This window comes from Dreissena polymorpha, chromosome 13 (genome assembly GCF_020536995.1).
Source record: "Dreissena polymorpha isolate Duluth1 chromosome 13, UMN_Dpol_1.0, whole genome shotgun sequence".
Classification (NCBI taxonomy): domain Eukaryota; kingdom Metazoa; phylum Mollusca; class Bivalvia; order Myida; family Dreissenidae; genus Dreissena; species Dreissena polymorpha.
The window spans coordinates 34,862,944-34,882,646 of NC_068367.1; the positions used below are offsets into that span (position 1 = coordinate 34,862,944).

Sequence of the window (19,703 nt, forward strand, 5' to 3'; positions counted from 1 at the left end):
CTCTACATTAATATATTTTGCATACCAGCAGGCTGAATATAGTTTCTTAATTGTCTATGACAGCAAGAAGATAATTATCGAATGTGTAAAATTGCCAACGACTAACCAAGAGAGTATTAACACTTAAAAAACAAGTCATGGTGGCCTGATGTGTCATTATACAATGATATTTAATAATTATTTCGTCCGATCATATTATTTTGCTGTCATTGTAAATGTTTTGCAATATGCATTGTATTATACATCGAGCCTTTTCGGAAAACTATTTGTATGATTAAGAATAGGGAACATTTATAAACACCGGGCTTTTCATTGTAGTTAAGATCTTGTATCCTGTTACTTGTAAGCGCCTATTCGTCAGTGTGTTTTCAGTAGCCATGTGAATCACATTATATACATACATGTTAACTTGTATAAACATCCTTTGTATTCAAGTAGGTCATGATTGTATTGATTGCCGAATATTTGCTTTCAGAGGCTTCTTAAGGTTCATGGGGGGGATAAAATTCATTAAAACTTCGCTTTGGTTTTTCTTCATTGAATGTGGTACAATATGGTCAAACTATATATCATTTTAAAGCTAAAGACGGATAGAATAACATAAACACATTTTTGACAGTCAATATTTGTGTGCTTTATTCATTTTTTGGTTTAAAACCAATATATTTTTACACTAATTTACAAAATCTCAATCTAAAGTTAGGAAGGATATGCACTACCTTAAGTGGAATAAATACAAAGCTATATACATATACAAGGTCAAGTTAGCAACATTTCACAGAAAATTATTGTCATAAAACAACAAATGAGTTTTTATTCAACTGCCTTTTTTGGATAAATATCCTAAACAAAGTTCTAAAAATAACTAAAACGTAACTACTTTTTAAAAATCCAGGTATGGTGGATAATAAGAGTCACAATTCTATTTCAAAGGCTTAACAATTGTGTTATTTACCTCTCAACCAAATTGCAAATTTTAAACCATCTCAAATTGAAATAGATTGCAGGCGACATTTAAAATTGTAAAGGAATAAAAAGAAATTGGCAAACGATTGATTTTATATTTCTATTCCTTCTACCCATTTTGAAAGCGTGGCCATCGCTGTGATCCGTAGAAAAACGTGCAAAACAAATCGGTCGAAACCACGTGCAGTGTTGAGAAAAACGGGTATGTGTATACACATACCTGAGAAAACACAATACTTATTTTGACAGTTGGGTGGCAACTAGTAAAACAACTTTTAACATTATCAGAAAGAGATCACACTAAATAATAGAAATGACCACGTAGAGATATCATCACTTACCTTATTACAAATATTATCCAGCTGAAAATTGTCCCCCACACGTCTTTTTTAATTTATTTGTATTGTTTTTCTGGAGCCGAAGTGCATCTCACAGACTATCCATCCAACTTCCGTTGTTTTCACTTTCGTTATTAAAAACTCCGTTTAAAAGAATTATTTCTACTTTTAGATTGTTAAAGCGATGTATTATTATATATTATCTATAGAATAGTATACCGTGATGTATTGAACAGAGTTACGTATCGATCTTTCTATCAGTCTGTAAGCGTACTACTTTATGCGCAATAATATATGTCGTGTGATTCGACAACGATTGTAAACATTGGTGAAATGCTTCTTACATAGTTATTCTTTTGAGTGTTTATGAGGTCTGATCGTGCAGTTTGCAAACATCAACGGAAAGATTACAATCCAATGCATTTGTCATCGTCAACCGTTTGGAATGTCAATTAGGCGATGAGTGAGTTTTTAGCATGTTTCTTTCTATTTTATTGATTTAAAAATGGCCGTCCCCATGGTGATGAAATGACATGTGTTCGAGTTTTGATATTTCTAGATATGTAATCTTTTTTTACTATTTAAGCGTAACTTGCCCTCGTCAATGTCGATATTATTCACTAGTTATATAATTTTCCGCCGAAATACGTGGAATAAACATGATTCAGATTTTTGAAAATAATGTTTATTTTAGTGTTAAAATCGCTTTGTATTTTGATTGATTTTGTGGATGTTATGATACGTTGATGTACAAAATTGGTAGCAGTTTGAAGGAAAAACATCCTTTAAAGCATATATGTATACATGTTCAATGTGGCACTCTTCCTTTAGTCAAATTTGAGTTCAATGCTAGGGGTCCCACATTTTTTAAAATGAAGCCTCTACATGAACCTTAAGTTACAGGCGCGATAATGTCAATTGATTATTTTAGTCTATAATAGTGTCCAGGCGATCATTTTCGTCGTCATTTTAAAGCTTTCAGGTTATGCGATCATTTTAAGTGTGGCAGTTAGAGCAGGTATAAATGCCAAATTTTGCAATGCATATTTTGCCCAAAATCATGATTTGGGTTTACCACTGACAACTTCACGTAACATTGCCTTCGATGCGTATATGTAAGGCAAACGTATAATGGTGTTACGACTTTCAACCTTTTGGTAATTCATGACACGTAACAAATTTTGTAAGAATAACGTAATGTCTGTGTTCTTACTTTCCTAACGTAATATTCAACACATGAATTATCGGGGTACAGGATTCGCGCTATTTCGATTGCCGATGTGCTCGTGCGGTCTTTATCTAACCCAGTCCATGTGAAGAAAAACTACTTATTTTCAACCAAAACACTCGTTTAAATTGAAGCCTATTATGCTTTTTCGTTAAACATGTAAACACGTAAGTTCTAATGTTTAGCGGTCCACTTCTCCAACTATGTTCAATTGCGGTCGTGATATTGAATATAATCAGCATCATCAACATATTTAGCATCAGCAACATCATCATCAGCAGCATCAGCAACATCATCAGCATGAGCAGCAGCAGCAGCATCTTCGTCGTCGTCGTCATCATCATCATCATCATTTTCATATGATACTTCACGTCTCTGAGATATATGTTGTTCCATTAGCTGAAATACAATATTGTTCTGTGAACAGCAGTATTTGGCATACGTACGTGGTTTTTTAGTTGTTCGCTTGCGAACAATTAAGAATAAGAGCAAGTTTTGCAAGTCTGTCTGCTCTTAACTACGCTAAGAACGATAACCACCGCATCTGCCTTTGCACACAAATAAGTCTGTTTATACTTCACCACGGGTAAACTGCAGACAGTGAATGTGTGTATGTTATTAATAGTGTTTAACAGCTTGTGCGACGACATTGGCCAGTTTGCCATTGAAATCTGTACATATTGGCTGCGTTCATGGAAAACGGGGCTTAATGCATGTCAAATAATAGTGAACAACTTCATTCATATTTGACCGTTCGATTATTAAACTTTTAACATAACATATTTTTCTTAATCTTAAACTTGTAAAAATTCCAAAGTATGAATATAATGTTCAAATACCCGTTATAATATAAAACAGAAGCTTAAACTATGGTATATATTGTAGGTACGCACTGGCCATGGCCTTTATTAATATTATGTATTAGTCTATTGTTGAAGATCGTGTACCTTTGATATGATGAACGGAAGGGCTTGTGCACGTGATATTTCGTTTATGTTAAAACATTCAATATTTATATGAACTTGTGGTTAATATGCCGTTTCCAAGACGAAAGGTGGTAGCAAGAATGCGATTAACGAAGGCTCTTGAAAAGAACAGACATGATTGTAAAATGTTGCAGGCCAAACACCTTGAACTCAAACAGAAATATAATACCAAAATGAGAGAAATTCAGATAATGAAAATACGAATGCAACGTTCAGCGCTATCTATCGATACCCAGACCACTATGTCACCAAAAACTTTGACAAAGTATCAACTCAAAGATATGAGTTCTGCTTCTACGATACCGCAAAATGTTAAACGTCAGCTACTCCTTGGAAAAACCGTATTAAGCAAAATTAGAGCAAGCAGAAGAGAAAAGTCCAAGACGTCAAGTAGATCGCTTTCGATTCGACTTCTGAAATAATACCGACTCATAAGAAAATTCAGTAAGAACACAAGCATGAGCCGCCAACGTATACCATTTACCTCAGCATGTAAGGTAAGATGGCGACGAGAAATTGAAAAGTACCGAACATCGGGGCTAGAATTCATGGCCCGAGATGACAACTCTAGACAGAACTCGGGTAAGAAAGACAAACTCAAGTGCAAAAGTGAAGCCCATCAGACAAGAACTCTCAACGACTACCTGAACAACATAAATAGAAAATATATCTGTGAAAATCCACATGTAAAACTATATTTGTCTTCGTTTTGTCGAATCAGACCAAGCTACATCAAACTAACGTCTTTTACATCTCTTAGTAGTTATCTTTGTACAAAACTCCAAAATTAGCTTTACGTTTAAAATCACTGAAGTCTTCTGGATTAAATATTCCATTCAATCCCGAAACATTAATCAAAGAGTAAAGTCATATTGCAACCGTGAGATAAACATACCTGGGAAATTGAAATATGGTCAGTGGGAACGCGTTACGGTGGACGATAAAGGCAGAATAAGGATGGTGACACAATTCGTTGAGATTGAACTGTCGAAAGAAACTTTTGTTCCAATATTTGAAAAACAAATCGAAGAGTTTGATGCTAATATAGAAAAAGTGCGTAAACAGTATAATGAAATAAGAACAGTATAAGAAAATGTGGGAGCCAATGATGTACTACTTCAAATGGACTTTGCAGAAAATTATACCTGTAAAAGTGTCGACGAGGTTCAGTCTGCATATTGGTCTCAGTCTGCAGTAACGCTGCATCCTGTTATTAATTGTTACATGGGAAAAGAAAGACAACCATATTAACCACAGAAGTCCAGTCTTGGTTTCGGATGAAAAGGGTCATAATACAACAACGGTTCAATTTTTTATGGAAAGCGTTGTACCCAAGATAAAATGCAATGTTCCTGGTGTCCAAACATTTCATTATTGGACAGATAGTCCTATAAGTCAATACCGAAATAAGTCAATTTTTGAAACAGTTTCTGACCATGAAGTTTCGTACGAAGTAAAAGCTGTTTGGAATTGTTTCGATGCAGGTCATGGAAAGGTGCCTTGCGATGGCCTCGGTGGAACAACAAACGGCTAGCTAACGAGGCTGTTCGAACCGGGAAGACCGTTATTCAAAACGCACAGGACTTTTATGCCTGGACTCAGTCGCCTTATTGCATAATGGCAAATGTCATATTTTTGTTTGAGTCATCTTAAGAATGCCAAGTAGTAGCAAAACAGCAAATTCAATTGAAAACTATAAAAGGCACCATGAAAATACACGCAGTAGTTGGCCAAGGTAATAACAAAGTCTTAGTAGGCGAAAAGAGTTGTTACTGCGAAAATTGTATTGGCGGTATCTATAACTGCCGTCATTGGCAACCACAAACTATAGTTGTGATCTGTACCAGCCAACAAATTGACCCAGAGCAAGAAACTTCAATTCCAGTGTTTAATTCCCCCATTCCAGAGCCAAGCACTCTTATTCTAGAACTAGAAACTCACATTCAAGAGCTAGAAACTTCAATTCCAGAATCAGAAAAACAAATTCCTACACCAGAAGCTCAGACGTGTCCATTTGAAGTTGGAAACTTTGTAGCGGCTAAGTATGGACACAATTTTACAGGTTGATACAAAAGATGAAGACATCGAAGTTACGTTTTTGCAACAATCAAAAGACCTGTTTCGCTGGCCAAGAAAAGAAGACAAGATCTGGATTGATTTCACAGATGTAATATGAAAAGTTTCGGAACCAGTGACCACTGGGCGACCACAATGAACGTTCAAATTGGCGGAAGAGGACATTCAGCAAGTCAAGATTAGATTTTCCGAATTACATTTAATACCTGTGCCTACAAATCGGCAAAATCTCTCATTCGTTTTTTACGTGTGCAAAATGCTAAAGTTTGCTCATGTCAATTTGCATTACTTATGAAAGGTTAGTTACTTAAATTAAAAGTACAGATTGTGTGTCTTTATAGAATTTTATACGAATGAATTTGAATATGAATCTTAATTGTTGTTCTAAAATCATTCATTCTTTGTGTAATGAATGTTCTTTTATCTAACTGATAACGTAAGGTATTTGTTGAACGGTTCGTTACCAAATAGTAGCAATGAAGCAGTTGCCTTTTCTCCTACTTATGTCATTAAATGGCTATTAAAGTTCAATTAACATAGAACATATTTGTTATGGTGTTTTTTTTCAAAAGTTGAACAACAAAACATATTGAATTTTTTTAATATACCAGTTATCTAATAGAAATGTAATAATTTTCTGTTATATTGTTAAGTTAATAAAATCTTCGATGTGTTTATATTGTAATCAACATGGAAAGAGATGTGCGAATTATTGTTGAAGTCCCACTTTATGATGTTCTGACATTTAATCATATCATAATCTGTTATACAGCTTGCAATAAATGCTTTGCCGTTTGAAATCACTTACTAGTAGTTATGTATTCAATAAGTAACAAACCTTTCAGAGGACTTAAGTATATGGGATTCAATGTACAGAAAAAATAGGAAGAACTAAATTGATGATCGAGATTTTTCATGAAACACTTATACACACGTCGTACATTAAGCTACATAACTTTTAAAATGGATATTGAATTACCGATACGCCGATACTACTTAATCCTTAAGTGTACTATTTAAATGAAAATGGGTGTTAAACGTGTGTTGTAGCGTATCTGCTATTTTTACATGGACAATTAAATTAATCACACATTTGTTTGAAAACCAGAATAGTGACAAACAAAAAATTGTTTAAATTCTCATAAGAGTATATGTTTTAAAGTTACTTTAAGTTGCTGAACAACTTACCAAATATTTGGTGAAAGTAAATATATTATCAAGTAATTTAAATTTTGTAAATTAGATAAAAATAAAGATATATAACAAAAGTCCTGCTGGTCGAGTTACCTATTTAACACATGCACTTGAGTATTTGTGAAAAGGGGGTTTAATTCATGTGCGTAAAGTGTTGTCCCAGATCAGCCTGTGCAGTTCGGATAGGGGACGACATCGGCTTATCAGGGACGACACTTTCCGCCGAAACTGGAATCTAGCTAAGAAGAGACTGTATTTACACAAACAATATCATACAAGTGGAAAGTGTCGTCCCTGATTAGCCTGAGCGGACTGCATTGGCTAATTTGGGACGACACTTTATCCACATGCATTAAACCCTCTTTTCACAGAGCACGACCCATTTAGTTTCTAATACACATAATACATATACAAGGGCCCTCATTCTTTTCCTTATTCAACGGTTTCAAAAACAAATTAAAATATTTTAATATTAACATTTAAATTTGCAACTTTACCTTAATAATTTACGTGATAAAACGTCTGTAGATGCAATGCGTGATTTAGCGGTTTACACCCAGTTATCGTCAATGCATGTTATACAAATGCAAAGATGAACCACGCTTATTGGTTGAAATGACAATGTCTACTGCAAAATACAACACTTAACCATTTAATAATGCAGTATCGTATAATATTGGAATTAAAATCATAATTACCCGACATCCCCACGTGTTTATGTACAACTTTGTAAAAACAAATTATAACATATATAACTAATAAAATCAGTCATGGACATTGGTTATAAATAATTCCTCGTTGTAATAAGACATGTGAAAAAAATTACACATATAATGTAAAAAGGATAGAGTTCAAACATGTGTCAATCCAATACATGCATTAATGATACAGATTTTAAAACATGCCAAAGTAACAACGGACAATACTTTGAATACTTAAATCGTTCTATCGTTAAAAAGGCATATAATGAATATTGAAAAAAACATACTCTCTTGTTTTCCTATGCCAATATATAACAATGCATAAACGCTGCAAAACAGTTTTTAAACAACGCAAAACGGATCACATCATGGCAAAAATAGTTCTCATTTTAACAGCAAGAAATTCTTTTAGATCAAGTAAGAATATCGAAATTGCGTTCTACTTTTTGTCATTTGTCAGCAAAATAAACTTTACTTTCATATATCGGATCAACAGTCTGGTGGTATTCAAAAGAATCGTAATCCTAATATTGCTCATACGCCGATAAACAACATTACAGCGATGGTTAAATTCCAAACAATATTTAACAATTACCACATGTAAAAACTTAAATTATAAATCAATTAATTTGGAAGATTTCATTATATCAAGTAGAATTGTTTATGACGGGATCCGGTACATCCGGCTCCGGCAAATTTGGATCTAGTATCGGCTCCGGAACCGATGACCTCACATCCGGTATAGCGGAAAACCCTGGTTCCGTGCGACACTGGATAAAGGTGAGATTAAGTGTTTTCCTTCCTTCAGGATTCACAGGCTTTGTAGCACTTCGGATCTGCGAGTCATCTTTTTTGCATGAACGTTGTTCCTGTTGGGATTTTTCGGCGTACTTGTTTCGTCTGTCCACGAAACAGTTTCCTGTGATAGGTTTCATGGTTGAAACGATTTACAGCAAGCTATAACATATGTTTGAAGTTTATAAGATAAAAGTTAATTATCCTAAAATTATTGTTTAAATAGTTACTTTTGTAGAACGTTAAATGTACGCGTGTGTTAAATCACGTTCTTTTTCTCCACCACAAATCGGCGCATTGCACGTTGCCCCTTCTAATTATTATATATACTTGCATATTATAGATAGCCATTATCCAAAAGTTACATAATGAATAGTTTTGTACACTTTGGAAATATTTGTACAAGCGAACGAACGAGATGTCCTTAATTATACTTTTTTGTACGTACCGCATATTTGATTCCCCATATTTATCAAACTTGAAAAGATATACAATGATGAACACAATCAACAATAAGACTTTAGATCGTTTACATGAAACCATGTAAATATTATAATAAATAACTGAAAGATCACCAACAAAAAAAGCAAATGTAAATACGAATCGATAGACCGCATGAACTTATATGTTATACCTCCTATGTTTGCTCTATGTTTCGAATGTTATGAGGTACTTTCCGAGCCAGAGCCAGAGGTTACATTATATGTGGACACAGTGTGCACCATCACTCTTACTTAATAAACTTACTAGACTCACGAAGGTTGGGACGAATTTAGAATTATAGCTGCAATGTCTAGCTATTTCGTTGTTACTCAAAGATTTTTTATTTTGGTATGGTCTTGTGTTTCGGGGGGAAATCGGAGTACTCGGAGGAAACCCCAGCTTTCCGGTATGGTGACCACCAACCAAACGCACGTGCTGCCGGGAACGGGCATTGAACCCGGGTCGCATAGGTGAGAAGCGAGTGTACCAACCACTTCGATAGCCGGACAGCCGTTTTATGTTCTGTTTAGGTAAATTATCATTATTAACTGTGTACATATATTTTTTTGAAAAGGTCCTTTGACGGTTTTCCCTAGAAGTTCAGCATAATTGTGACTTTGATTATCGCAAGCAACAGTTTTCGTACCTCTGATTTGTTTTCATGTGTACGTACTATTACACATTTTTAATTTTAGTTCTTTATATGTAAACATGGAGCAGTTTTTCCGCGTATAACCAAGCATTGCTTTATTCGTCGAAAAAAACAACAACGTAACTTCCGATGCGTATATGCCCAACGTTATTCTCACAAACGAGTATGCGACAGCGCGCATATGTGTTGTTTAAAAGAATGAAATTTGAGTTAAAAGTTTGTAACTGCTTATAAACACGCCATTTAAATACTAAAATGTGTGTATAATCATTTTTAAAAAATAATAATCAAAACTTAAATATACAAAAATTATAGTCAAAACTAAACATGCTAAATGCGCCATTTAAGTGCGCTAATATATGGATTTAATCAATTTAGTTGGATGTCGGTCAATAGGTGTAACACAATATCTTGTCATTGTTATATGTTTATGTTAAAACAATAACTATAGCTGAACGAATTATAATGAAAATAGTTGCTATAGAGCGTCTTTAATCGATTATTCAAAAAAGCAATTTAGGATCAATGGTTTTGAATAAGAAATTAGTTATCAGGAAACAATAAGGTTATGTTGAATTTCTCATAGTATTCTTTGATTATGCAGACGGCATTTAACATTACATAAGCCATAACCTAAAAATGGCTACTTCAAAACAACTTTCGTATTACAGTAGTTACATTTTCATCTAATAGTCCTGCTGCCATTTATTCTAATACATCTAATATATTATAGGAGAACAATCTTTATGTATACTATACATGCTTATATATTTTAGAAAATGTTTCTTTACCTTTACAAATGAAGATCCTATTTTTAAATCGGTAACAAAACTACTAGGCGACCTCTCTATAATAAGTTTGTTATGGAAACCGTTAGAGCCATCGTGGTAACACATTAAAATCCAGAGGGCGAGAATGCGAGAACGCGATGTACAATGGCGACAATACAATGACAGCATTGCGACATAACTATGACGACAATGCGATATTACGGTTGCGACAATGCGACAACGCGAAAGTACGATGACGACAATGCGACAGTGCCATGACGGCAGTGCGACAATACGATGGCGACTGTGCGATAGTACGATGGCGACAATGCGAATGTGCGATAATACGATGACGACAGTGCGACAATACGATGACGACAGTGCGACAATACGATGGCGACAGTGCGATAGTACGATGGCGACAATGCGCAAATGCGAGAACGCGATAGTACGATGGCGACAATGCGACAATACGATGACGACAGTGCGACAATACGATGGCGACAATGCGATAGTACGATGGTGACAATGCGATGATACGATTGCGACAGTACGATATGACTATCGCATTGTCGGAATCGTACTATCGCACTGTCGCCATCGTATTGTCGCACTGTCGTCATCGTACTATCGCGTTGTTGCAATGTCGCCATCGTACTATCGCGTTTTCACCATCATGTTGTTGAACGTCACAGAAAAAAAGAACCATAAACCTACACTAGACCATATATAACAATAATTAGAGCTTAATCGACCATCATCGTATGAAAACATTTTCTCTGGGTAACATAACCAAAACAATTGTAATCATTTATAGAAACAAGATTTTTTTAAAGCCTATAAAGCGATATATATCACGAAAAAGCGAAGAATTTTCTATGACCTTTTACTATAATCCCTACTGGATACGACACGGACGTTAAGGGTCATGTCTTTAAGAAATAAAGTTGGTGTATATTGCTCTCGCAATCTAGCACACATCTCGAAGAACTGTTCATTGCAATGTATTCTGCCATTCAACACGACGTCTACAACACAGGTGGTAAGCATGTGGCTATGCTATTAAATAGTGAAACATCATTTTGAATGATAAATAATCAAATTATAACGAAATGTACGCAATTAAGCTTAAGCCAAAGTCTCACTATTGCCGGTAGAGCCCCGGTCCATCCCGGTTTGCTAACGCCGGTCGACCGGCGAGAACCGGGATGATTCGTAGAATTTTTTTAACGCGGTCACACTATTTCCCGGTGCCGCCCCGGTTAAAGCCGGTCAACACTCCGCCAGTGTTTCGGTCATTTCCGGACTAGCTACGGTTTATCCCGGTGAAGCCCCGGCTTAGCCCCGGTGGAGTCCCAGTGAAAGCCGAAAGCGTCCCGGCAAAGCCCCGGTATTATTCTACGCCTTGCCTGATATATTAAAAAAGATCAGACAGGAACCTGTTATTTTCTATATATCAGGCACTGCTTATAATAATATAACGACCTGGCTTGCCTTGCTTTTATTTTATTTTTGCCGAGCCTTATATATTACACAAAGATCAGATAGTAGCCTGTTGGTTTCTGTTAATCATACCTCTACGTCTTTGATCTTTAAGAAATAATGAAAAAATCGCTTAAAAGCTGTAGTTTAAGCGGGAAAGAAAATGACTTTTGTCGTTTGACGTGTTAAGAATGACGTCATGAGCACGCGCGCTTAATATTTTTAAAAAATACTTTTTGCTGTTTGTGTTGCATTTTGTGTTTAAAATATTACATCTTGGTATCAAAGTGTTTGTTTTGTCGAATCTGATTCGATTTTACTAAAAGTGATTACTTTATAGCTGATTCCGAGTATATCAGGCAACGCTATATCAGGCAGATATCAATGCGGTGGTATGATGAAGTGTATTATTTGGCAATTTTTCGGTAGATTATTTATTTGTTCCATGTAATTTAACTTCAAAATACAAATAATGTAGTCAGAATCCAGTACTTTAACGACAAAGTTATTTATCATTGTTTCTATTTGCGATTATATACGCATGTTCATGTAACGATACCATTGTGAATCTTCAATAGTGTTATGTTTAAAAAAGTTACTGTTTTGATTACTTCATTGAATACGTTTCAACGAACGCAACAGAATGAGGGGATTTCCTTCCCTTAAGACACACTGTCTTGTTAATTTAGGTCTATCCAACTGTTCTCTTACTAATTTCGCGTCTTCTTTCAGGACAAGTCTTCAGTATCTGTTGTCCGTGAATGCAGGTTAACGATAAATAGCAATTATGGCCCTCTTGTTTTTAACCCTATAACCTTTTCATATGAAAAATGTCATCAGAAAGTAAAACGTTGAAATCTCAATGGGAAATTTTATAGCCTTGGGAAAGGCGTTTGACCTGTTTAAAGCGAACGGTCATTTTAAGCGCTTTATGAATGGACGCTCCAATATTTGTTTAAGAGTAAAAGAATAAAATAATAAGAATAAAAAGCCGTAAACAAAAATTTAACAACTTTATTGTTTTCTCATCGTGTTCCCATCTTCGAAACTCACAGTGTTTGACAACAACTAATATCATCTAAATTATATACTATATTCCGCATCTCTAGTTGCATTTTTTGAATAATTCAAAAATAGATATACTCGAAAATGTGCAGATAAACAGTTATCAAATTTTTAACCATGAACTTTCCTGGATCGGCGGTTCATATTGAGAAAAATATGCTGAAGTTTGGCGATTTCATACTTAGGTCACTGACTTACTCCCAGTGTTGGATTCGTGCGCCTTATATAGGCTTAAGGATGCTGGAACTGTATGCTGGAATATTTATGTTTTTGAAATACATTTTATTCGCCAATATGTATTCTACCTTCGCATGCAAACATCGCTTAAATACTATAAAAGCACGATACAATCAGTCATCACTGTCATGTAACAATAATGCATACCAAGGCTATAAAAATATCACATAAAAGTGCTAATAGTTATGCAGGTAAATTAGTATAACAAAGAGATTCCACCAATTCCCACGAACTTTTATTTATGTTTGTTAAATGCTTTTTTTGTATAACCGAAGAGGCTATTTTGCAGCTAATTCGTTGACCATGAATTGTAGGGGTTACCCTACGTCTACATTAAAGCGTCTTATTTCGAGACATAAAATGTTATACTTTTCAGATTGTTTACCAACTGATCCCAATATATATGTTTTACAATCAAATACTGAAATTGTTATCAATGTTTTTAATAGCAGATGTGATGTGATGTAAAAACATTTGTAAGACATTGCAAGTCCAAAATAAATAAACAAAAGGTTCTGTTTCTGTTTTACAGAAAGTACATTTGTCTGAGTCACTTATATTCATAAGAAAATGCTGGAAGTTACTGAGTTGTATTTTGATTAAGCAACACGCATTGACGATACTTATAATACTAATAATAAATAATACAATTATATCAAGGAAGTTTTAATAATAAAAGTCATTTATATATTATGATATGACCTTAATAATTACTCAACATCATTTAATTATACCTTTAATAATTGAGGTGTCAGAAGTTTCTAAATCATTACTTCACTGAACAATCGATTAGTGCATAGATTCGATTAACTGCTAAGCTTTAAATTTCATGTTCTACATTAGAGCAGCTAAAATTATCAACATTGCAGCACCGACTACAAGTATTTTGAATTACCAAATGCCTATAAAATATATCAATAAACAAAATTTGTGAAATGCAATTTACGGTTAGATAAAAAATCTCAAGCGCCAGCATGATATGCTGGAAGTCAAAAATAAATTAAATAATGGATTATAAATTTGAATATGAGCTGGATTAAAATTCGTTGTAGGAATGATACCATTCATCAATTGTAAGTACTTAATATCTCCAATGACAAACGTTAGTTCCACAAAAGATTAATTAGGACAAATTTCAACTGGCAATTTCATCATCATCATCATCATCATCATCATCATCATCATCATCATCATCATCATCATCATCATCATCATCATCATCATCATCATCATCATCATCATCATCATCATCATCATCATCATCATCATCATAATAATCATCACGAGCTTGGGGTATCCAGCTGACTAACTTATGTTCACTAATAAACTCTGTAAAATGCAGTTTCGTCAAAAGTATGTTGGATACCAAAAATCACAGAAATCGAATATTTTTGGTAGCAAATTATAGACAAATATTGTGGCTTTTAATGTTTGAATGTAACATAGGTGATTCTCTATACGTGATATAGCAATGAAAAATATGTTTACATCTCATAAACTCTCATCAAGGAGTCAAATGGAAAAAAATAATGTTATAAAACAAACATTTCCATAAATAAAAACACGTTTTTTTTTTATAAAGAATGTTTTTCAAAAGGCACAAATTATGTTGTGCAACTGTTTGGTTATCGAATAAATGGTTGTTATCAATTTGATAATAAACTTTACTTAGTGAAATACCTCTAAGAAACATTCAAAGATATAACAAATTATAAAAACAATACTTAAGAAATAATTCGTGTACGTTATAGTTTGTTGTCGAATAACACACGGCCGGAAGTTTAGATGCGTAAACATTACAACAATATAATACCAATAAATATATGATGTTGGAAACAAATAAACAATAACAACATTTCACTAACACATTTTTTTAATCTTTCCTGAAATGTTTCGCCTTAATAGGCTTTTAAAAAGCTATTTGTAGCAAATTAAATGACGTCATGACGTAAACACAAAAGTGACGCAAATTAGCGCCAAACAGATTGAACGATCCGAATTCCAAATAAAATGTATAACCCAAGAAACTTAGAAGATATATTATTATTGTGTGTTACAAAACAAAAACCGAATGGTATTTCCAATACAAATACATACTTTGAGTTATCGCGACCTAGAAAATATTTTTTTTTAATAAAAAGCTAATCAAGTCCAATTTATGACACATGTGGTAAAAATATTGAGAAAATAAAACATCTATTTTTGGAATGCAAACACATACACCTTTTATGGAATCGGTTGACTCCTTTCTTGGACAAAACAACTACACGTTAAACTATCCTTTTTACTGGTAGCTTTAGAAATAAATCATTACAAGCACAATATGTTAATAAAATTGTGAAGTTTATTATTATTTTTGACATAAAACACAGGAAATTAAACATTCTAATTGTGAAAGAGATATCCTTTAGTTATGATAGGTTGAATATTTTCGAAACCAAATGGAATCGCATTAATGCTAGTCAAATCATCATTATCGTCATCATCATCAGCAACAGCAGAAGCATCATCAATATCAGCAGCACTAATTGCCACTATTAGTATACTAAGGATCATGATCATTATCGTCATCATCACCACCATCATCATAGCATTAGCACCATCATCATCATCATCATCATCATCATCATCAGCAGCAGCAGCAGCAACAGCATCATCAATATCAGCAGCAGCGGCATCACCACCATCATAGCCACTATCATCATAGAATAAGCATCAGCACCAGCATCATCATCATCAACATCATCTACGGTAGCTTCAACAACAACAGCACCGTTGTTGTCGTTTTTAATGGTATTGTTGTCAAATCAATTGCACACACGTCATCATGTATCATCATTGTCCTTTAGCTCTTCATATGATCATCAAATTCAACCTCATTATCATCATCAATAACATGTTAAACAACTCAGCTGAACTTACTTATGCATCAGATTATCATAATCATTAGAACTACATTAACAATAAGAAATGGCATTAAGTGATCGTATTCATACGGGAATCATTTACAACTGTACACCATTTACCTCTTCTACAGATTAAAATACACATTCCATACTCGTAATCAGTCAAGTATGCACGCCATATATTTTAGCATCAAATTGCTGTAATTAAGTCGAATGAATTACTTAATTTATTCATGGATATGGATCTTGAACACAGTTAACCGGAAGTGGCATTGGTATACGAGCCAACATACTGCACAAACCAATGTTCGTTTAATTATATGTATATAATTATTTGCACAATATTTCAAACTATTCAGGAACTGTATGATGATCATGTTAATATCAATTTCATGACTCATATATTACTTCACTTTATCTAGGCTTGTTCTTTAACACAGTTAATCTGAAGTCGCATTGATATGCGATTGAGGACGTCATCACCGATATTATCTATATAATGTGTAAAATGCATATCTTCAGCGATATCATCACTGTTATCACCATCATCAACAGCACTGCCACGTACAGACCATGCATCATCAGACCGTCCATTGGTGTTAGGTGTCCGGTCATATATTCGAAATCGTTTCACTTCAACATGCTCCCGAGCTTGGAGTTCCTGTTGGATGGGAATGTATTCCTCTGGTTGAATGTTATTTGCCGTGCAATTTGTCATTTTATTACCACAACAGAATTCCAATTTACACTCAACCGATTGAGTCAATGCACAGAATTTGTTCACCAGATGGCGCAGTTCTGGTGGAGACAATGTTGTATAACAGACATTCACATGTTTCAGAGATGGATGTAGCTGTAGGTCGATATAAAAAGGTAAATTCATGGTAAGCGTTTCCAGCTGTGAGAGGGATGCTAGTGACCGTGACAGTGACGGTACATCAACCTTCCAACCCTTGTTATACCTACCCGGCAGCCTCAGATGTTTTACATTCAGACTGTGCAGGGTCTCCCATAGACCAGGCGAGTCGCTAAAAACATTTAATGTACATGTATTGTTTAAATCTGTTGTTATATCTGCATTTCTAAGTGACAAGCTGGCTTCATCTTCCACACACGATGGCATGTCACTGCCCCGCAGACTAGTCTTCACCTCTGGATCGAATGAGGTTATAGTACAGCTCCACAGTGTGCACTTCACCCTATGATCGAGAGTCAACAGCGTGCTTAACAGACATCGTAGCCAGGTGGAGGAACATGTGACCTTCGATAATCCAATGTCGTCTAAGGAGGGCAGTACTGGAGTATAGTCTGCACACTGGGCTGGATCAGCACCGTTAAGTAGACACCATGTATAAATGGCCTCATTGTTTAAACTGTTGAAATCAAAATCATTCCAACTAATTTTAGTAAGTTTGTTATGAATGAGAAGTGGTTTCGGTAACACTTTCACATTATTGCTGATTTCTATCGACTTTATATTTTCAAACAGTGACAAATCAAGTCCGTCATATGTTGTACGTAGTTCGACACATTGAAGAGTCTTATAGTTATTAATGGAGAGTGGTAATAACGTTACTTCTTGGCGAAGATCAATTGACTGTAATTGTTCAAAATGTGACAAGTCAAGCGCTTTACATTTACAATTAAGTGTAAGATATTTCAACTTTTTCAGACCCACAAGCGCATGTGGTTGCACGGTTATATAATCATCACTGTCACAGAGCTCCAACAGTTCGAGGTTGTGACACAATGACAAGTCGAACTCAATACAAGATGTAGACGATCTGACTCCGTCCTCATCGTTTAGTGTAGATGGCCCATGATCCTCACGTGCAGGTAAGGCAACCTGTCCAGGTTCATGACAATCTGCAGACGACGCGTCTTGTGAACGTCTTGTTACATGTATGTTGTACAAATGACAGTTAACATTTAAAGATCGAGCACGTGAAGTGTTCAGTGTCCAGATCTGGATCAAATCTTCCTTATTAATACTGTAGAAGTAAAAGTGACTCAGATGTAGGTGTATTGGAGTGTTCTTGTTGGCTACAGCCTCCCTATAACCAGAGAGGATGCAGTCTTGGAAATAATCGTGATAATCGATATACACGTTAAGCTCATTCATCATTGCAGATAGTTTATTTGCTGCCGAGATGTTGAAGCCACACAGGAATATAAAAATTTGAGATATATCACGATATGATGTGTCATTGCGTAGGAGATATCCGGAAATGACGTCGTCAATTACGTCTGCGTTCCTATGGATATGAAAAGCAGCTAGGAATTCCTGGATGGTTTTATGGACAAACGACAATGTCTGATCAGTACATTTTTTACCTTTTCTTTGAGATAATAATCCTGAATCAAGTGCGAACTGTTTTGCAGTTGCAGACAAATGAGCCATTAAGTGTATGTCGCTGAACACTAGTGATGATTCTTTTTCATTTGAAAACAAAAATGAGAACGCAGCTTTGGCTATGGCATCTATATGTTCCATGTTTGGTTTAACATACATCGTGCGAGAAAAGCAGTTAACTGGTGATGTGTGATTTGGATCGAAATAACTAATTTGTGAGTTAGCTTTTTTACACAGATTTTCAAGCAGGGTAGTGTACAGTTCACACAGTGACGATCCGGTGAGACGCTCAGCTCTATCATCAACCCAGGTACAGAGGACAAGTGTGTTCAGCATAGGCGAAGATGATATTGACATAAGTTTGCGACTTATTAGGAATTCTTTAAACAGCACCACGCTTTTCTTTATATCATATGATTCGTCAAGTAGGCATCGTAGTATCCTTTCATTGAATTCTTTAGGATCGCTTATACCCTCTAGATCAAACAGAATGTCAATTTGTGAATTTCTGATACGTTCATCAGCGAGTTTCCATGGTCGAGAAGTTGTGAGCACAATGCAATGGTCCTTAGGAATTCCGTCCATCGAGGGCAGAACTTCTTCACCAGGCCACTCATCGAGACCGTCTTGAATGATGAGAAACATTATATTTTTCATTATGTTTAAGACCAGTTCGTATTTATTTTCCCATTCGTTTGCTGCAAAGATTTTGTGAATGATTTGGGTTTTTATCATCTGCGTTACATGTGTCTGTTCTCTCGAATCGCGCAACGAGATGAAAAACAGAAACCTGAATTTCTGAAGAATATCGACGTCACCAAACATGATTTGTTTTTTTGTGGATTGCACAATCGGCGCATAGACATTACACCAATCGTGAACTAATTTGGCAGCAAAAAACGATTTTCCGCTGCCAGGCTCACCTTGTAAATATATACGTTGAAACTCTCCGCAAAAGCAATCTCTATAATTCATTATTTGTTCTTGTTTCACGCGTTTACCATCTTTTTCAATTTTCATCTTGTGTAGTTTTGGATCGGCATATATTTCTTGTACTCGGATATCGAGACTGGGGTTCAATGTGGTCAGGGGTACGCAGATAACACTGTCACGGTAATGGTCGATCAATCGGCTGAGAAGATCTGAAATAATAATAATTATAATACAGCTCGATATAAACGGATAACGGTGTTGAAGGTTTCTTTTTGCAAGAGGGCCAATTGTCTAAGGTCGCTCCCCTGAGACTTAAAGGAACTGAACTGTTTTGAGAAGCTTGTGTGGTGTTTGTGTGATAAATATGATTTCTCAGCTTATTTTATACCCAGATTGAATTTAATCGTGACTGAAATGGCATAAGAATACAGTAAATAATCTGATTATGTTCCGTATAAATGTAGCAATTTTAATGTACTGACATGGTTTAAGTGAAAACTTGTAATACAAAATTTTGTAGTAAAATTCATTTTAATTA

At 35.0% G+C, this 19,703-nt stretch overlaps 2 protein-coding genes across 6 annotated transcripts in view; both read right to left on the reverse strand.

Moving 5' to 3' along the window:
• LOC127856540 (uncharacterized protein CXorf38-like) overlaps positions 1-19,703 on the reverse strand; it is a 298,342-nt gene that overhangs the window by 34,845 nt on the left and 243,794 nt on the right. Inside the window, exon 3 of one of the 5 annotated variants that reach the window (XM_052392801.1) lies at positions 14,829-15,999. The exons of 1 other annotated variant lie outside the window; for it this stretch is intronic. Coding sequence is in view for 1 of the 4 variants with exons in the window: in XM_052392800.1 (XP_052248760.1) it covers positions 16,298-19,374 (3,077 nt within the window). In the remaining 3 variants the exon portion in view is untranslated. Of the gene's footprint in view, positions 1-14,828; positions 19,375-19,703 lie in introns of those variants that run through there. 3 more of the 5 variants (XM_052392800.1, XM_052392804.1, XM_052392807.1) reach the window with 3 other exon arrangements.
• Positions 1-19,703, reverse strand: part of LOC127854575 (uncharacterized) — a 320,519-nt gene that overhangs the window by 27,231 nt on the left and 273,585 nt on the right. The gene's annotated exons all lie outside the window — the stretch shown is intronic.